Here is a 21,211-nt window from a genome sequence, read left to right on the forward strand (position 1 = left end):
TCTCTCTCTCTCTCTCTCTGTCTGTCTCTCTCTCTCTGTCTCTCTCTGTCTCTCTCTCTGTCTCTCTCTCTGTCTCTCTCTCTCACACACACACACAAATGTATAGGGAAAACATCCATTTTTAAATAAATCAGTATTAGAGATGAGATTTATTTCATAACCCAAAGAAAAGTATCTTACCTGTGGAGTGAGTTCCACTTCCAATTCACCAGCTAGATACTGCCGTTCAAATTCTGCATTTTCTCCCACATAAGAGGAAATCATGCGTTTTATCTGCTTAGACTTAAGTAAAAGACCCAAGCCGAAATCTTCAACACTATAAGGAAAAGAAAGAGTTTTAAACTAATGGATTTGTAAATTATTTGTAAATCACAAGAATTTCTTACTGTGAGTCCTATCAGACTGCTGTAATTTTTGTTTTTAGGGCAGGTAGGTATCAAGGGGATAGAGTACTAGGCCTGGAGTCAAGAGGACCCCAAGTTCAAATCTGGTCTCAGACACATACTAGCTGTGTGACCCTGGGCAAGTCACTTAACCCTGTTTGCCTCAATTCCCTCATCTGTAAAATGAACTGGAGAAGGAAATGACAAACCACTCCAGTATCTTTGGAAAGAAAACTCCAAATGGGGTCACAAAGAGTCAGACACAACTGAAAATGACCGAATAACACTTTATTTTTACTTCATTTTCAAAAAATGTATGGTATATCTAAGGTTACATTTTATGAAGATAGCAAAAAGAACAAAAAAGTAAGAAATAGTAAGCATTTTCATATAAGGACACTTCCTAAGACTCCTTAAGGGATGATGCATATACATATGCAAAGAAGACAAGGTCATGGTATAACACGGTATTATTACCTTAAAGTAAATTAAACTGAGCCAAACCCAAATGGGGTCATGAAGAGTCGAACACAATGAAAAAACAACTGAAAACAACAATAACAACAAAACTGAGGGACAGCTAGCTAGGTGGTGTAATGAGTACAGTGATGGGCCCTAAAGTCAGGAAAAGTCAGTTTCCTGGGTTCAAATCCAGTTTCAGGCACTTAATAACTGCTCGACCCTAAGCTAGTCATGGCAAACCACTCCAGTATATTTGCCAAGAAAACTCCTAATGAGGTCATGAAGAATCTAAAATGACTGAACAACAATGACAACAAAAATCTGAAGCCAAATGAAGGGGACCACTCCTTCTTATGATTTTGGGGGAATGGGACTTTCCACATGAGTAACAAGTTATGATTGATTAAAAGAACTCAATATCGGGGCGGCTGGATAGCACAGTGAATAGAGCACCGGCCCTGGAGTCAGGAGGACCTGAGTTCGGGTCCAACCTCAGACACTTGACACTTACTACCCGTGTAACCTTGGACAAGTCACTTAATCCCAACTGCCCTTCCAAAAAGCAAAAAAAAAAAAAAAACTCAATCAGGATGGTTGGTCATAGAGCTGAGGCATAGGGGGACAATATGATTGGTTGGAAATACAGAGTAAGAGGTTAGCAACCATTCCCTCTTTCCCCCCTGTGACTAAGAAACATTCTAACAACGTTAGAGATAATGGACAAGACTTGTCTGGATAGCAAATCAGACGTTCTTTAAAGATAGCTTGGTGGTGTAAAGATACTAGACCAGACTCCCTGGTACCACCCACATCCTTCAAAAATAGTAGATTTCCTTGAGGCAAGAATAAAACAGTGATTAGCAGAACAGGATTTCTAAACTTAATGCATTACAGGCCAGCTGAATTTCTGAATAAGTTTCAGAGACAAATGGTTCAGAGACTTGGGCAGTTAGAAGACAAAATCAATTAACTATAAATAGGGTCAATTTTTAAAAAGGCAGGCACAATCTGACCATTCAATAGCATATGAACATAATGGAATTGTGCCATAAGAAACAGTACATGGAAAGTCTTACATGAAGTGAAAAAAAAAGTCACGAAAACAGAATGAGGGAGATAACAATGGAATCTCTTTCAGGAGGCAATTGGTGGATTCTTTCCATTTCTATTTTTCCCTTTGGATCTAAGATAACAAGGCAGTTTTCCTTGATAATTTCTTGAAATATCATATCTGGGTTCTTTTTCTGATTATGGCTTTCAGGTAGTCCAATAATTCTTAAATTATCTCTCCTTGTTCTATTTTTCAGGTCAGTTGCTTTTCCAATGAGATACTTCACATTTTCTTCTTATTTTATTCTTTGGACTTTGTTTCATTGTTTCTTGAAGTCTCATAGGGTCATTAGTTTCCACTTGCACAATTCTAATTTTTAAGGAATTATTTTCTTCACTTAAGATTTTGTACCTCTCTTTTTCTGTTTGGCCTATTTGCTTTTTAAGGAGTTCTTTTCTTCAGTGAATGTTTGTGCCTCTTTTACATAAGGTGAATTCTCTTTTTTAAGGTGTTATTTTTCTTCAGTATTTTTTGTGCCTCTTTTACCAAGCTTTTATTCTCTTTTCATAATTTTCTTGCAGTACTCTCATTTCTTTTCCCAACTTTTTCCTCTCACTCTTACATCTTCCTTAAACTCTTCTAGAAATTTTCACTGGCTTTTGTCCAATTAGCATTTGTCTTTGAGTCTTTGGTTGCAGCTATTTTCACACTGTTGTCTTTTTCTGCATTTGTCTTGGTTTTCCTCACTACTGTAGTTTTTTTTTTAAAGCAATTGGGGTTAAGTAACTTGCTCAAGGTCACACGGCCAGGTGTTTCTGGGTGGATGCTAAGTGTCTGAGCCCAGGATTCGATCTCCAGGTCTTCTCAACACCGGAGCTGGTGCTCTTACTCGCTGTGCTACCTGGCCGCCCCTGTAGTTTTTTTTTATATTCATGTTCTTTTTGTTGTTGTTATTTTCATTTTTTCCCCAGCCAATTTCTTGACATTGAATCTTATATTAAAGTTGGGCTCTGCTCACCTATGAGTGGGAAGGCACTGTCTTAAGCATCAAGCTTTTTTAATGCTACTGTTTTGAGAGCTAGTTCTGGGGCACTACAAATTTTCAGTGCTTCCAAGGTGGTGTGATCCAGTGGAGAATTGTGGTCACTATTCTCCTGGTCTGAACTCTGGTCTTTAACCAAGAAGGGCCCCCTCTCTCCTGTAGCCATATTCACTATTGTTCCTCTCTGACCCCTGCTCCCTTGTGATTGACCACAAGCACTCCTCTCTGCCCTGGAACTGAGACTAGGAACTATTGATCCAGAGAATGCATATGGACAACAGAGTTGCCAAAGAGCTCCCTGTCCTGCAACCAGTGTCAGCTCAGGTTCCCTTGTAATCTCTATCTGACCAGTTGTCCAACCCAATCCCCCTTCTTCTTTCCTATCTCTTTGCTCAGGGCTCCTGAAGCTGCTGCTGCCACCCTGGCAGCCACCTCCAAGGTCCACTGATAGTGCTGCCTCTGTACTCTGCTCCAGCCCAAACCCCAGTATCACAGACCTCTCCTGCTGATCTCCTAACCTTAGACTCAAAAATGGCAGTATTCTATATAAGGCATTATTTTAGAGTTGTTTTCAGGAAAGTTTGACTGAGTCATTGTTGCTAATCCTCTATCTTCAAGAAGTTGAACACGTTAGTAATTATAATGATCAGTCATGGCTGCAGAGAACCAACCACAAAAATACCACTTCTTTTCAGTAAAGGAGTGAAGGACTCTGGGAGTACAATATCACATACGTTATCAGACTGTTATCTGTGGGGTTTATTTTTTTCCCCTTTTTGTCACAAGGGAAGGTTTGATTAGCAGAATGTCCTTAGGCAAGGTATGCCAGTGTAAAAACAAAAGGCATCAAGAAGACATTTCGAAATGTAAATAGAAGGCTCTCATTACTGAACAATATCCCAAGGAAGTCAAAGCCAGAAACAATGGTGTAATAGATACCTAAATATTCACAGCAACCATTTGTGGTAACAAAGAACTAGAAACAAATTAACTGAATGGCTGGTGAAAAAAACCAAAACTATGATATATGAATGGAATGGAATATTATTGTACAATAAAGGACAACTATGAGCAAAAGGGATACAAATGAAAATTTCACTAAAGAAGAAGATAGACTCTGATTAATGGAAATTAAATCAATAAAGGTCCTAGAGAAGAAATAACTACATCCACTCCCATGGACAGGAGGTGAGGAGCTACTAGGACCGAATGCTACAATACACAATCAGATAAGGTTTTGGCAGCAAAGGGTTTAACTTAATTCCTTATCTTTTTCCAGGGGGTGGGGACGGAGTGTGGCTAATTGGTAGGGAGTGGGGAATGACTTCAAGGTTAAGATGTTAATGAAACATATTGGGGGGAGAGAAAGGGAAGGAAAGAGAAGGAAAAGAAAAGCACACAAAGAAACTGGAGGTGGAGAAAAGGGTACTGGAGGAAACACAACCACTGACCTCAATCTTCTCAGTAAAGTAGAAGGCAACCGAATTTACAGAGGGGTAGATGGGGAATAGTTTTCAGGCCTAAGAAAAAAGTTTGGGAAAATAGGGAGTCAAGATGGCGGAGTAGAAGCAGGACCTCCGCAGGGCTCCAGCTTCCACCTTGCCCAATCCATGTAAACTTTGGAGCTGCAGAACCCACAAAATGACACAGAGAAGCTAACCTCCCACCAAGGACAGCCTGGCAGGCCGGCAGCAAGCTGCCAGCACAGGGCTCTGGGAGCCAAGCCCAGGCACCCATGAGCCAGAGGTTTTAGCCCCAGGGCAGGTCTGACCAGCCGTTGGCCAGAGGGACTCCAGATCACCAGCAGCTGTGGTCATTTCCAGATTTTTCAGCACATAGATGCAAAGGACAAAGTGAGAGGTAAGTGCAGTATGGGCTTTGGGACCCAGTAGTTGGGAGTGTGTTGGCTTTTGCCCCTAGGGTGAGAAGCCGCTGAGAGTCTGGATGACCTGGGGATCGAAACTGGGCTCATATACTTAGCAACACACCCAGAAATAACTGGCCGTGTAACCTTGAGCAAGTTACTTAACCTGAATTGCTTTAAAAAAAAATAGTTGAAGGGTAAAGACATATATACATACATACATATATATATAATATATATGTCTATACTGGAGGGTATATGGGCATATGAATACATATGTGAATGTGTATATATATATGTTTACAGGTATATATAGATAGAGGGCACAGGACCAATTTAATAGGAAGTGATGATACTTAAAAGGGGAAATTAAGAGGTGATTGAGGAATATAATGAGAGAAGATGGAGAGAGACAGAATGGGGTAAATTATCTCCTACAGAAGGGGCAAAGGAAAATGGTTACAATGGAGGGGAAGAATAGGAAGGCAAAAGGGAATGGGTCAACCTTATTCTCATTGAATCTGGCTCAGGGAGGGAATGACATACACACTAAATGAGAATAGGGGGAAGGGGATGAGAGGGGGGATGATGGAAGGGAGGGCAGGCTGGGGAGAAGGAATTTGGAAGCACTCACTTTTGAAAAGGGAAGGGATCAAAGTAGAGAATAGAACAAGTGGGTAGTGGGATAGGAGGGAAGGAAATATAGTCAATCTTTTACAATATATCTACTATATTAATGTTTTGCATTAGCTACACATGTACAACCTATACTGAACTGCTTATCTTCCCAGTAAGGGTGGGTGACAAGGGAGGAAGGGAATGAATCTGGAATTCAAAGTTTTAAAATCAAATGTTTAAAATTATATGTATATATATATATACATATATATATACTATTATTAATACTATCTTACATGTAATTGGAAAAGAAGATATACAGGCACTGGGGCATAGAGATCCACCATGCTCTACTAGAAAAGTCTAAGGGGGTATGGGAGAAGGTATAGGAGAGAGCAGATTGGAGGAGGGGATATCCTGTGGGACTGCTGTTTTGGGGTGGTGGATAGGGGGAAAACGGGTAGAAAATTTGTAACTCAAAATTTGGCAGAAATTAATGATGTAAATCAGAAGTTAATAAAGCATTTGAAAAAAGAAAAGAAAAGTTTGGAAGTTTATGTAACATGATAAGGAGCCAACAGAAAATGAATATCATTAAAAAAAAAAACACTGCCAAGCATCAGTAGCGAGGATAAATTTATCATGGAACTAATCAGTAATTTCATAATTTTCTGCAACAATGCTTCAAAGTACAAGAGCTGGAGTAGGGGAAAAAAACAACAGAAGGTAAAATATAAAATCAACAAGACTTCCAGCATTGGAAGGTCAAAGGGGTAAGGTATTCTAGAGAAGTGGCAAATGCACCCATTAACTTGTCTGACCATGTACAGGTTGCATTAAGTAAAATACTGATGGGCACATGACACTATCCAGTGGTTCAGGCTTAATTCATTCTTCAAATGATTTTAACTATATTTGTCCTATTTTACATGAGATATATAGTATTTGTTCTTCTTATCTACATGCAGTTGACAAGATTTATGCCTTTTCCTTATTTCTACCACAGCAGACCCTCATCCAAAATCTACCTGAAATATCAATTTAACAAAAAGTGTAAGTGACAAAAGAAATGCTGATGACTTTATGAAGAAGTTTCTACTTGAAATCCCTAAAACACCAACTTTTCTTTCCTCTTTCCAACCAATAAAAAAAAGTCAAGAAATATTTAACCACTAGATGGCATAGAAAACACATTTCTTAGGTAACCTCAGCACATTAAAAAATTCAAGACTTCATTGGGGTACTTTACCCATGCATCCAGAAATCCCAACATGCCTTAAAAGGGGGGTTCTTAACCTCTTTGTACCATGAACCCCTTTGACAAAGTCTAGTGAAGACTATGAAGCCCTTCTTAAAATGTCTTTAAATGCGTTAAGATAAATATACAGAATTACATGTGAAATCAATTATAATTAAATAACTATTAAAATATTATTTTAAAAAAGACAAATTCATTGACCCCAGGTTAAGACCCTCCCTCTGCCTTAGGGAATAATTTCAAGACTGACTGTGGTGCCAGGATTCTTCATCTGGTAACTAACCTCCTGGAGGTGATAAGCTTATCCAAATTTAGCTGCTCTAATCCTCAAACTAGTCTATTGCTTAGAAGTCATCCCTAAAATGCCTTCCATCTCTAAATCCTACACCTTTGTTGCACTGCAATCCCTCCAACCCTGCCCACACTCAAAGTCCATCCAGCCTGAAATAACATCAGAGTTTCTGTTTCATTAGTAATTTTAGAAACCTTACTGAGGGTCACCTCAATAAGATCAAACCTTATTGAGGACCTTACTGAATGGAACTTTTGATGAGGCTTCTTAGGTATCGAGAATATCATGTGTTAGGTTTCTAAATCATTAAAAAAATTTAAATTGAGTGCAATAAAACTCCTATTCTGTTATCTCCTTTCTCCTCACCTATGAGTCCCGGCTCTGACAGGTAAGTTCCTGCTTTATCTGGCCAGGCCCCAGGCATCACCTCACTTTCTGGATTGCTCTACATCATATCACCATAACAAACGTGTGGTCAGCTCCCCTTAATGTGCTAATGTCACTCAGGAGAAGGTAAGCTCCTAGAGGACAAGGCCCATCTTATTTGCTTGTATTTGTATTCCTAGGCAGCTAGGTGATGATGCAGTGGATAGAAGCCTAGAGTCAGGAACTCCTCTTCCTGAGTTAAAATCTGGTGCAGACACTTACTAGATGTGTGACTCTGGGCAAATCACTTAACCTTATTGGCCTCTGTCTTTTCATCTGTAAAAATGAGGCAGAGGAAGAAATCTCAAACCTCTCCAGTATCTTTGCTGAGAAAACCCTCATTAGGGCCATCCAACACAGCTGAAAAAATTACCCAGAAACAACATACACTGAGCACAGTGCTTGGCACACAGTTGGTGCTTAATAAATGCTCTACCCATATGTCTTGTCTGTCATTATCTGCCTCTCCAAGGTGACCCTGTGAACTTTCCTTCCATTTCTACTGTAACTTAAGTTTCTTTTTTTTAATTTTCTTCATAACAATTAGCCAACTAATAATACTAACGAAAATAATAATAGCTGGCAGTTGAATAGTGTTTTATGGTTTGCAAAGTGCTTTACATATATTATATCCTCTTAACCCTGAGAAGCAGATGCTATTATTATGCCCATTTTACAGATAAGGAAAATGAGGTAGGCAGTGGCTAAGTGACTTGCCCAAGATAACACCAAGTTATGTGTTTTAGGTCAAATTTGAATTCAGATCTTTCTGACTATGGGGCAAGGTCTCTAAATCATTATGCCACCAGTTACTTGTCAAGACTGATAAAATTTAATTCAGCGAGTAGTATACCCAATTTTTTACTACAAAGATCTCATATCTACAATTCTAATGAGCGGGTTAATGTTTATATAGAGTTTAAAAATGGTGTGATTCTGGGGGTGGCTAGGTGGCGAAGTGAATAGAGCACCAGACCTGGAGTCAAGAGGACCTGAGTTCAAATCCAGCCTCAGACACTTAACACAAAAACTAGTCGTGTGACCTCAGGAAAGTCACTTAACCCCAACTGTGCTCCAAAAAAAAAAAAAGCAGTGTCCAGTGAGAGGTCATAATCTCATTATCAGAAGGCTAGATGGCACATTGAATAGAGCATCAGCCCTGGAGTCAGGAGGACCTGAGTTCAAATCCAGCCTCAGACATATAACACTTATTAGTCATGAGACCTTGGGCAAGTCACTTAACCCCAATTGCCCTGCCTTCCCACTCCAAAAACAAAGAAACAAAAAAAATGGTATAATTCTTAGAACCCTCTCTGTCCATTTTCTTTCACTCTGCAATAACACTGCAGAGAACAAGACTAAGAACTCTTTTATAATTTTCTTTGTTTCCTTGGGTTGCCATGATCAAAGAATTTATCACCCACTGACAAAAGATGGAGACAAAGAGAACATGAGTTGCTTGAGATGGAGAGAATAATAGATTTAGAATCTGAGGGTTTTGAGGTCAAATGCTGTTCTAAAACTTATTAGTCATGGAATCTTGGACAAATTGGGCATCTCCTTCCTATCTCTTAGGTCCCTTCTTGCTCTAAATGTATGTATCTTTTGGTCACATTAAGGAAGGATTGACCTGTATTGGCAACCACACTGGCATACCCAGGAAGGCTGCTAGCACAGGTTCTTAGATCTGCTTTACTAGGAAAGATAGCTGTTTAAGGGGTCAAAATCTTTTTTAATTACATTTACTAGTTCAGGGGAAAAGTCAGCACCCTGAACTTCGGGAAAACACAAATAAAGAAAATAGAGAAAATACAAGCAGAGAAATAAAGACCAATAGACAGGGTTTCTAACTGTCTGGGAAATTAGTACCAGGAAATACATACATGGTTACCAGAGAGAGAAGCACCAACATCAGGGTTTTTCAAAGCCAGGAGGCTCTTTAATGGCTACCTAGAGTCTCATCTGGTCAAATCACAAGAACAGTCTTCCAATGAATGACCCCCCAAAGAAAAATGCTAACTTCAGAATATATATACACTTCTTTCAGGGTCAGAGGGCATCACAACCCTCATGCCTAATCACAAAGCAACAAAAGGTGTGGGCTTTCCTGAAAAACAAGCCTCCCCTAATCAAGCTTCCCTTAATGGGCTCCACGTGAGCCCTACTAATGGTCAGGGAACATCTTAAATCCCATTAATATTACAAGGCCCAAAGTCTTTTTTCATCTAAAATTTAGTAGAGAACTACATATCTCAATGTTAATAGTAAATTTCAAGTTTTGGGGGGTTTTTTAAACTAAATTTTACTAGAAGTGTATTTATTTCTGAAGCCACTCCGACTATGATTTTCACTGTGTCATGGCCCTCAAAACAGCTAAAGAAATAAAGCCAGCTAAGTGGAACCCCCATACTGCCTCTGGTCCCCAGATACGTCACGCTTGCCTTCTATCAAAGGGTCTCACTTTTGTCAATATTTTTATTACAATTTTTTAAAATTATAATCCAGGATTTATCAATAACTTTCAAACTAGTTGCTGAGGACACTTACCCTGCATTATTACTGACTGCAGTTAGTTCTTTTACTCCAGTCTTCAATAAAGCTCCTATGAGGTTCTCTGGAATTCCACAGAGCCCAAAACCTAGAGTATTCCAAAAAGAATGCGCAAAGTGAGAGAAAGTCATCATTTTCTTTGGGTGATAGGAACACTTACCATTTAAATTTCTTCTTTTTTTTAAATTTAAAATGACATTGTAAATGGTAAAGGGAAAAAATACTAATTAGGTCTGACTGAATTATAGTCCTATTGCAGTTCATGTAAAACTAAAAGAAAAAACTCTCTATTGAGAGAGTTTTGATCTATAATGCAATACTTGTGATAACTGACAAGTCATGAGATATATCTTCTATTTCCATTACTTTTATATTGTTATCTTGTTTTGATATTTACCTCCCACATGGCTGACTGCAAAAGGCAGCCTGGGTGGCAGAAAGACTGATCGCTTTGGATTCGGGAAGATCTGAGTTCAATTCATGCCTCCCAACACTTGGGTAAGTTCCTTGAGGGCAAAGACTGTTTCCCCTTTATCTTTGTATATCCAGTGCCTGGAGCATAATGAGTAATTACTAAAAACTTAAACTAAAAGTTACTAAAAGCAGCTAGATGATGCACTGGATAGAGTGCAGGGCCTAGAGTCAGGAAGATTAATCTTCTTGAGTTCAAATCTAGTTTCAGACATTTAGTATCTATGTGACTCTAGGCAAGTCATTTATTTAACCCTGCTAGCCTCAGTTTCTTCATCTGTAAAATGTGCTGGAGAAGGAAATGGCAAACCACTCCCATATCTCTGCCAAGAATCACACACCACTGAAAACAACTGAACAACAAATCATGCCCAGGTAAAGGCACCAAGTCAGGTGCTGGGAGGAACACAGAAAATACAGGGCCCCTGCCATCTGGAGCTTACAGTCTAAGAAGGCAGAAAAGATATGTACACAAGTAGCTACAATAAAAGGCAGAATGTAGACATAGGATGAAAGGAGTACAAAATGCTATGAGGATTAGAGGAGAGAAATTCCATTTCTTCCACGAATTAATGAAATCTTATTCATACTTTTCCAAAATGGCATGGTGCCTCAGGTTGTAAAAGCAAGGAGTTGGACCAAAATTATCTGAGAGGTCTCTTCAAGTTCTAAAAGTCTTAGCACAGAGCTTATAAAATGTTTTAGCCTACTACTAAGACTACTATCAACAAGAGTGAGACAAGTAAAAGTTGAATTTTCCATCATAAGAAAAGGAATCAGAAGAAAGGACAAGTAAATATATATACACATACAAATTTTATTCATATAAATATACACATGTGTGTATTTATATATATATATATATAGGTGTATATGTGAATGTGTGTGTATATGGAGAAACAGAGAGAGAAAGTGAGAGACAGAGAGAGACAGAGAGAGAGAGAGAGAGAGAGAGAGAGAGAGAGAGAGAGAGAGAGAATTAAACGTTGCTATACTTCCAACAAAAAAGAACCAGAAATATACAAGTTTCATTTCAGGAGTCAGTACTGCATAGTAGCTTAAAATCTGGCCTTGAAGCCAGGAACTCCTGGGCTCAAGTCCCACCCCTTACATATACTGGCCTTATGATCCTGGACAAGACCCTTCACCCCTCAGTGACTGAGCAGCTCTCCAAGATGACAGGTTACAGAGAAGGTGCTGACCCCCACAAGGAGCTTCCTCATCCAGGAATTCCCCATACCAAAAGAATCACTGTCTGGAAGTGTCACTACCCCTACTTCAGGGTTGGTCTTTGATCATGGACTTGGCTGAACCAGAACAGTGATGATGCCACACAATTCCACCACTGATGCTGCTGAATAACAAGATGGGTTCATTCCTTCACGATGAAAAGAAGTGGAATTACTCACCACCAACTAGGATTGTGGATCCATCTGGGATGTCTTTGACTGCTTCCACTGGATCGTTATAAAATTGAGTGTGATAGCAAGTGTTGGTGGAAAAGTAGCAACCACAACCCTAGAAGCAAAAAACAAGGTCAAAAAGAGTCTTCAGAATCTGGAGACAACTTCACTTTATACAAGGGAAGTAAGTAAAGTGATTTTTCATTTTTCATAGATGCTATTTACCAAATCAAACATGCAAGGGATTTGTGGTTTTTGTTTTGTTTTTGTCTTTCTGGAGGGAGGAAGGCAAGGCAATTGGAGTTAAATGACTTGCCCAAGGTCACACAGCTAGTATGTGTGTCAAGTGTCTGAGGCCAAATTTGAACTTAGGTCCCCCTGATTCCAGGGCCATGTTCTATTCACTGGGCCACCTAGCTGCCCCAAGGATTTGTGGTTTTAATAGTGCACAAACTTCCTACTCCAACACAGAACACAACGCTGCTATTTACCTAGAATACACTCTGTGAAGATGTATTATATTTTGGGAGTCCCAACAGCAAGTGGATGTTGTACCTGGTATACAGCAGGTACATCATAAATGCTTACTGACTGACTGAGTAGAGTGCTGAGCTTGGAGTCAATCAGGAAGAGTGTTGTTCAAATACTGTTTCTGACTTACTACCTCAATGACCCCGGCCACGTTATTTAACTTGCCTGTATCTCAGATAAGTTATAGAAGCCAGCCTGCATTATTACATATTATATCATATTCAAAGAAGAAAACTGACCACATCTTTTGTCCACTTTTCTGAAATTAAGCATTATGATCATGATGATGATAATGATGATGATGTTAGCCATAATAATAGCTAACATTTGTATAACACCTACTATGTACCAGGAAACGTGCTAAAAGATTTAAATATATTATTCCATTTAACACACCCACTTCAACCGAGTCTGACAGTATATACAATATACTGTACCCATTTGTCCCCCACCTCTGCAAAGAAGATAGGTGCATTTTCTCAAGTGTTACTGGGACCAAGTCTGGTCATGATCATTTTTTGTTCTTTTCATTCACGTTGCTGCAGTCATAATGTACGGTGTATTAAGCACCTATTATTCACCAAATATTGTGCTAAGAACTTTATAGGATTTTCTCATTTGATCCTCACAATAACCTGTGCAACATAGCTGCTATTATCATCTCCACTTTACAAAGGAGGAAACTGAGGCAAACAGAGGTTAAGCAATTTGCCCAGTCACACAGCAGAGACCATATCTGAACTAAGGTTTTCCTGACTTTTGGGCCCATTGCCACCTAGCTACTCATGCTCAAGATTCACTTTACTAAATCCTATACACACAGAGCAGTTATAAACCTCACTCATAAAACAGCAGTGCTTTGAATTTTTATATAACAAGATAACAGTACTGCATATCTATTTAAGAAAAGAAATTTTAAAAAATGTTTTCTCCAGAAGAGAAAATAGATTTGTGTATTTTTGCCTCCATCCCAAGACATTAGAAAGCTAGAGGTACAAAGGAGCTGTCTCAATTGAAAGTAAGGTAAACTGAGGAACAAAGTTCTGAGTACATTCAATTTATTGGTAAGGCTAGCAATAACCAATAAAAGGGGGTCTCTCTCAACTTCTCAGTCATTCAAAAGACCACAAGGCAGGACTTGGCTAGCCTTCATATAGTTTTAGGAAGTACAAGAAAACAAAGGACAGGAAGCATAAAACAATGTTTAGTTACAAAGTCTGAAGTATCCTAGATGATGGAAAACAACATGATTGGATGGAAGTGAGGAATATAAGGCTAGCAATAACCCCTGCTTCTATTTTGCTGCTATGAGAAGCTCATTAGCGGCATCACCTGCACTGAGGACAGTCCAGACTTCAGACTTTCTTGAAGGACAGCAAGGGTTGCAAAGATAACAGACTTCCTGGTGCCCACCTTCATATTTCAAGGCTTGATATGGAGATAACAGGTCTTCCTTAATTGCACATGGGCAGTAAGATGTATAGAGACAATATGTTTCTTTGAATTAAGGTGATTTATGGGACAATTTAGCTCTTAAAGGAAAAACGAACTTCTGAACTTAACTCAGAGATGAAGAAACATGGTTGAGGCAATTTTACAATATACTGGGGTGATAAAGAATAGAATCAATTACAAAATGGAATCAAAATCAATTTGATTTTCTCAGTTCCCACTTTTGATCTGGATCAAAGCCATCAACAAAAGGGAATGTATTTATAGTTGGTAAAAAATGTATATAATAGTACTTTTGTGATGGCAAAGAATTATAAATAAAGTAGATGCTCACTAAATGAGGAGTGGCTTGACAAATTGTGGGACATGAATGAAGTGGAATATTATTATGCTGTAAAATATGATCAATGTGGTGGATACAGAGAAGGAAAGATCTACATGAACTAGTGCCCAGAGTGAAAGTAAATAGAACCAAGAAAACAGCATGCACAATGACTACAACAATGTAAGTGGAAAGAACCAACACACACACACACACACACACACACACATACACGTCAATGTATGAAAATTGTAAAGATGAAACATGATTCAGATTAAGAAAGATAAGAGGATATCCGCAACGCACTGCTTCAGGGAGTTGGGAGGCCTACAAGGTTGCACATTGCACATGTTTTTGGACTTTTTCAATATATGGATGGGGTATGCTTTCTTCCTCTTTTTTTGTCTTTAAAAAATACTATTTGTTATATAAGATGGCTCTGGGAAGGAGAGGGGATGATACTGAGAAAAACTGGTAGTGTAAAAAACAAAAGGTATCAATGAAAATCACTTGGAAAAAAAAAGTAAATGGTATAATCTAATCTATCTTAAACCCAATTAACAAAGTTAACTAGTCTTTACAGAAGATAGGCCATACATCCTTGACTTTTTTAGTATCATGCTAGATCTAACCAACTGAGTGCATCGATCCCAGGGACTTGTTGAGAATGGTGAACAAAACTACTCTCACACAGTAAAAGCAATGAACAGGAAAAAAAAAAAGAATCATGAAATACTGAGTTTCTATATTCTATCAGAAAGCTTTTCCTCCACCACCAGACTGTGTCGCTATGTGGGATAAAGACTTAGACAAAATGGAAAATTTTATAGACTCAGAATCACTGAATATTAGAGATGGAAGTAACCTGAGAGATCTCTCAGACCTCTTCTTTTATAAATAAGGAAACTCAGAAATTAAATTACCCAAAATCATGTAGCTCATCTATATATGGCACATAGACAGGGCCTATGGTACCAGCAAGGGACAATGAGAAGCCCCTTCCGGATACATGCAGACAGCTGTTTGTGCATCACCAGAGCAATGGACAAGAGACAAGAAACAGTGGCTATGGGCCAGATATGGAGTTGGTCTTTTTTTTTAATGTTCAATGGGGAGGGGGGATAAATGCTTGTAAAAGTAAATACACTTTAAAGGGGGGGGGAAGAAGACTGGCACAGTCATGAACCCTATTCTCAGTTCTCCCTGTTCTTCAATTTAGGATCACAGATCTTGACCTGTAAGGGAACTCAGAAGCTATCTATTCCAAACCTCTCCTTTAACAGCAAGAAAAGGGAGGCAGGAGAGGGCTTCCTCCATGAAGGGGTTGGACTAGAGGGATGATCTTCAAGATCCCTTCCTGATATAAATTGTATGAGCCAATGAATAATTGGTAAAGGATGCTTAATTTAAAATTAAACCTGTTGCATAAGTTGAGCATCTGATATGCACTGGGTGTTTAAAGAGAAGGGAGATATAAAAGGTATTTTCCTGATCTCAAGAAGCAGAAAATCTTGGAATATAAACTGTCCACCACTGTTCATCTGTAATTACACAATACTTAATTAAATGTTAAGAGTAGTTACTAGCATAAGCCAGCAATCAATGATCAATTAAGCACTTTTTGGAGTATCTAACGTGCTGGGCCCAAGGGCTAGAAGGTAGGAGGGATTCTATGAGAAGAGAAGTAAGGGACAGCATTCCAGTCATGGGGGACAGCCAATTTCAACACAGAATGACAGGGGAATGGGTGCCATTTGACCAACTTAAAAAAAAAAAAGTTCTACACAGTAGAATTACAGAATTTTTAGAGTTATAAGGGGCTTTTATTATCTAGCTATCTCAAGGGTTATTAAAGAAAAGAGTTTCAAAAATTTTAAGGATGTAAAGCGCCGGCCCGGAATCAGGAGGACCCGAGTTCGGTTCCGGCCTCAGACACAATACCCACACAGAAAAACTAGCTGTATAACCTTGGGCAAGTTACTTAACCCCAACTGCCCTCCAAAAAAGGCAAAAAAAAAGTTTTAAGGAGCTAAATAAAGGTTATTTATAACCATCATTATTACTAATATCTAACCACCTCATTTTGGATAAAAGGCTGCTGTGCTCTTTGACCAAAGTCACAAAGCTAATTACCGTTAGAGCCGGAACTAGGTAGAACCCAAGTCTCACAGATCCCTAGCCAGTGGTCTTTTCACTATGCATTTGTAAGTTTGTGCAAAATACCTTAAAATGTCCAGCAAAAATGTGACATGAAAGGACTCTCTATGAAAGGACTGTTTCAGCTATCAATCAACATTCACCATATGTGAAAACAAAAATTCTGTGATGGTGAAATGAAAAGAAAATCACAATTTTTTCCTCAAGTTGAACTCTTCCCTAATTTTTTTTAAGTCGTCAGGTGACGTGAAGTTTGGTGGTACCAGCTGCCTTTGCCTGCTCCAATGTCTGCTCTAAGTTTTATGCCTAACGACCCACTCAGGAGTGGATCAACTTGCAAGCTGTCCAGTTCAGAAATAAATGCATTCTCTAGGAAGGATATTGGCACTGTCATTAACCTAGAGTAGGAGGAAACATGGTTCTGTTAAATGAGGTTCATTAACTTCACTGGCCAAAATCAAAACTACAAATAACTATTAAAAGCTTATTATGTTCATGATACCTGCACAGCACAAAAAAATATTGGTAATTCTTTCCCACTTCCCTTTTAAGGAAAAAGAAATCTCATTTACTATGCAAGCCCCAGCTCAGTCATTTAAGGTCACGTGAACTATGAGACATAATGAACTCTAGCTGATCTTGGATTTCCCAGAGGAGGGGGGGGGGGAGGAGGAAGAAAAGGGAGGGAGAGAGAGGGATGAGAGGAGAGGGAAGAAGAGAGGAGGGGAAATGACAGAAGGGGGACAGAGGGGAGGGCAAAAGGGGAATGACGGAAGGGGAAAGAGAAGGGAGAGAGAGGAAGTGAAGTGCCCACCAGAAATTATACACTGAAACCCTCTCCCAGTTGCTACCTGCTAGAAGGGGACCCTTATCGAGGTCCCTGGAAAACACCTAATAGGCCACAATAGTAAACTACAAATTTCTTTAAAGGAAACTACAAAAATTCTTTTCCACCTGAGTTGCTAGAAAACATACCCCAGACACAAGTCTGTTCTTGTTAGGTACCCTTTACCCCCCCCCCCACCGCCTTGGAACCACATTTTGTTGATTTAGCAACACCTAGCTCTATAAAAGTATACCTTTCAGAAGACTCAGTGCTGTCTTCCCTATTGGGGAGGCAGTCACCCGCTGGTTAATAAACACTCCTATCAAATTATAATTGGCTTTGCCGTCCTGTTTCTCGGATGTCCACTACAGAAGAAAGGAGAAGAGAGGAGAGAGATGGGGAGGCAGGGGGAGAGGGGTGAGGGATAAATAGGGAGAAAGAAGGAGAGGGAGAGAAAGGGAAAGAGGGGAGAGACGGGAGGAGGACTCGGGGCGGGGCAGGGAGTAGGGCAGCAGGTGCTAAGAATTGGCTAGTATGGAAGCTTAGAAATGAGGCAGGGGTCTTCTTGCCCCCTCTAGAAGCGTTAAGTAGAACAGGCAAGTAATCCCATAAACAATAAAGATATTAGTCAAGTGTTGAACAGAACGGGTTTGAGACTCAACTATACCTCCCCACCCCCCATCGCCAGGGGTGGGGGAGGGGACGCTCACATAGGAATAATAAGGTCCCACTGGATGGCCACGGGAGGGATGGGAAGAGAAGAGCAAAATGAACGCAAACTTATCTGCTCCTGGAGGGCCTCTCCTCCCCCCCCCCCCCCCAAAAAAAAAAAAAAGTCTGAGAAAGTGAAAGCTACCCTGCTGAGAACCAGTGCAGCCTACCGAAGGCTGGGCTCCAGGGCTTTCTAGACTGCCACGTTAGCGGCCAGGTCTGGCATCACTGCTCGGTAAGGAGATGGAAGGACTCCTAAGCCTCTCCTCCAGCAGATCCCCTTCTTTCCTCTCCCCGGCAGGTCCTAAGTGCACGCCCACAACCAACACACCCGCCTCCCTAGCCCAGCTTCTTTTTCCCCCAAGGCGGGGGAGCGAGTTTGCCACCCGCCACCCGCCACCCGCCTCCCGCTGTGGGAATATTCCCCTAGGTAACCTGCCAGGGCTCCCAGATACACTATCCAAGACGTGCCCAGAACCTTCTCCGTGCTCTTGTCCCATCTGTTTCCCCATCCCAAACACACACACACACACACACACACAGACTCAGGCGACTGCTCCCTCCTCTTCGCCTGGCACCCTCCTCTCTCCAGGCGCGCCCCAGCTTGCCAGGCGCTCCCATCCAGCGCGGGCCACTGCAGCTCGCAGGAGCAGGCGGCAAGCCAGATGAGAGGGGCCCTGGCAAAGCTCTCTGCCAACCGCGGAGGCCAGGCATGCTGTACCCCCGGCTCCTCACACCCCAAAGAGTCCCTCCCAGTCGTCTCCTCCTTTCCCATCCTTATCTCCCGGGTCCGGGTGCTCCCTCCAAGCAGCTGCATCCTGCGGTGCGGGGCCAGAACAGAGAAAGGGTGGAGTGAGCAAAAGCAACATGTGCTAAGGGTTGGCAAAGCAGGGAAGCTACAAATGGGGCCGGGGTCCTCCTGCCGCCACCCTAAGTTCCATCTCTGGGATGGAAATGTGAAGGGGGGAGGACAGCAGGGGCACAACTCCGGGGACTCACCACCTCAGGCCCTCTTAGACCTCCTTACCTTGGCCAGGACGGGTCTGCTCCGGGTGCCCTTGGCTCCAGGAAAGGAGATGCTGAGTCTGACCCCAGAGGAGAGGAGTTTGTAAGCCGCCATCTTCAGCAGGGTTACAAGCCCGGAAGGATGAAAGAGAGCCCCTGCAAGTGCACCCGAGTGCAACTGCTCCTTCGAAAGTGGAGCTGGCACCTCTACAGCAGCTCCCGGGAAACGCTCTGCCGCTGCTGCCACCCCGGGAGGCGCACGGTGGAGAGGAGGGAGTGTCTGCAGGAGGAGGGCTGGAAGCGCTTCCCCTGGCAGGACGCTGGGACGTCCTGTTTTAACGGTCCGGCGCCCCAGCGGAGCCCGAAGGGGGGGGGGGGGGGAGTTCCCCCCCCCCCCCGCCCCAGAACGGAGGTGAGGGTGGGAGGGCTTCGCTTGAGAGGGGAAGCTAACTCATATGACTTAGTTTCCCGGGGTCTTGGGCGGGGAGTGGAGTGCGAGGTACCCAGGCTGTTGGACGCCCAGTCCTGTCTTGTTTCACGTATCGGAGGCTAAAAGCGCCAGTCTCATCCAAAGTAATTGAATTAGATAAGTGCTTGCCAGAGAATTCGGTGGCAGCATCCACCACGGAACACTGGCAGATCGTTCTTGACGTCTTGTTTTCTTGCTAGATCCGGCTGCCCTTCGTTCTCAGATCCCCGAAGGCAAGTGGAACAGCTTGAGGGTGGGAGCTGCGGGGTCTTCATCCTCCCAACCTGCAGGGGGCTGGATTTAAGCTATTAATAGAATTGTGTCCTGTACCTAAAATAGGCTTTTCCCCCCTAAAATTAAAAACAAAAAATTTAACTTGGCCCTCCCTCTACTTCCCTAACAGTGGGACTATGGAGTCAAATTCGAATAGGAGGTGGGAGGGACACTAAACCCCAGGGAAGGATCCAGGAAGCAGGCTCCTGACTGAAAAAAACACTTATTGACAGCAATCTTCCATTGTATTTCTATTTAGTTAGTTAAATGTTTCCCAATTAATCTGTTTTAATCTGTTATGGGCTGCACTCAGCCACCAAACTGTGTATTTGACACCTCCCCTGTAACAATAAGTTTTAAAGGTTAAGGTCAAAAGTGACCGAAACTACAATCTTGTTGGGAAATTTCTTTGCAAACCTGGACTCGAACTATAGCTGGTATTTCCAGTTCTTTTAAGTGTTTTTTTTAGGGAAGAAAAAAAAAACACTGCTTCAAACTATCTGTCTTCATCATGGTATCATGGATTTAGATCTGTATCTCTGCGGTTGTTACCTCCAATCCCCATCAATAAACAGATGAGGAAACAAAGAGCCAAAGAAAAGATAAAGTATTTGTCCAGTCACAAAACTTGAATTCGAGCCCAGATCTTCTGATTCTAAGCTTACTACTTTTTTCCTCCTCCCCAAGATGTCTCCCAAATACCCAGAACCTTTAATTACTAGTATCCATTTTCTGGCACCTTCCTAAAACTTTCAGGGAATTATGGGAAACAAAAAATGTCCCATCCAGACCCACCACCATTAAAGCATCTGCTTTTTCAGAGTGTCTCAAAATTATTACTGTTGTGTGACTTTATTTCTATTTAAGTTCGTGAGGGGTGTGGAAAGTTACCAGCCTCACTTTCTCCTCCAGAATCACCCAGGTCTGGTGGCCAGATTATTAGATCAGGGTGGCTGGCGATGGCCCTAGATGCAGTGGGAGACCTTGGCCTTTCTAGGGCATTCTCTGCCTTATTTCTTTCTTACCTAGCCTTCACATGGTTAAGTATGAAATGAAGAAGGAGGAAGAGGAAGAGGAGAGGGAGAGGGGTAGGGTGAGGGAGAGGGAAATAGTACATGTAGAATACTATATTGGGCTTGGGAGGTTTTTTAATTGCTTTTATTTATTTGGTTAAATATTTCCCAATTACATGTAAACATTTTAAATTGTAATGGACAACTGAGAATGCAAGACAGCGAAACCAATTATAATTTGATAGGAGTGTTTATTAACTGGCCAGTGACTGCCTCCCCAATAGGGAAGACAGCACTGAGTCTTCTGTAAGATACACTTATATAGAGTTAGGTGTTGTTAATCAACAAAATGTGGTTCTAAGGGGGATGTAATTCCATTAATGCCTTTTCTAGTAAAGCCTTTATTACCTAGGAAAGCCCTGGATACAAACCTGAATCTGGGGCATGTTTCTAGCAACACAGGTGAAACGTTCCCTCACTATTATGGCCTATTAGGTGGTTTCCAGGGACCTTGGTAGGGGTCCCCTTCTAGCAGGATGCAACTGTGAGGGGGATTTGGTGTATAATTTCTGGTAGGCACTTCACTCCCCCCTTTTCTTGTTCATAGTTGAAACTCGGACTCAACTGAGTCC

General features: G+C 41.2%; 1 protein-coding gene across 1 annotated transcript in view; it reads right to left on the reverse strand.

The window, feature by feature from the left end:
- The window catches only part of OXCT1 (3-oxoacid CoA-transferase 1), a 179,456-nt gene extending 160,262 nt beyond the window's left edge, over positions 1 to 19,194 (reverse strand). The window contains exons 1-4 of the mRNA XM_069096229.1: positions 18,847 to 19,194; positions 11,827 to 11,935; positions 9,944 to 10,034; positions 181 to 316 (exon numbers count right to left, since the gene is read on the reverse strand). Of these exons, the coding sequence (XP_068952330.1) occupies positions 181 to 316; positions 9,944 to 10,034; positions 11,827 to 11,935; positions 18,847 to 18,939 (429 nt within the window). The 5' untranslated portion in view covers positions 18,940 to 19,194. The remainder of the gene's footprint in view (positions 1 to 180; positions 317 to 9,943; positions 10,035 to 11,826; positions 11,936 to 18,846) is intronic.
- Between the last annotated feature and the right edge of the window lie 2,017 nt (positions 19,195 to 21,211).

The sequence above is a fragment of the Petaurus breviceps genome, unplaced genomic scaffold, assembly GCF_028583685.1.
Source record: "Petaurus breviceps papuanus isolate PSGF00001 unplaced genomic scaffold, PetGlider_PUasm1.0 229, whole genome shotgun sequence".
In the NCBI taxonomy this organism is placed as follows: domain Eukaryota; kingdom Metazoa; phylum Chordata; class Mammalia; order Diprotodontia; family Petauridae; genus Petaurus; species Petaurus breviceps.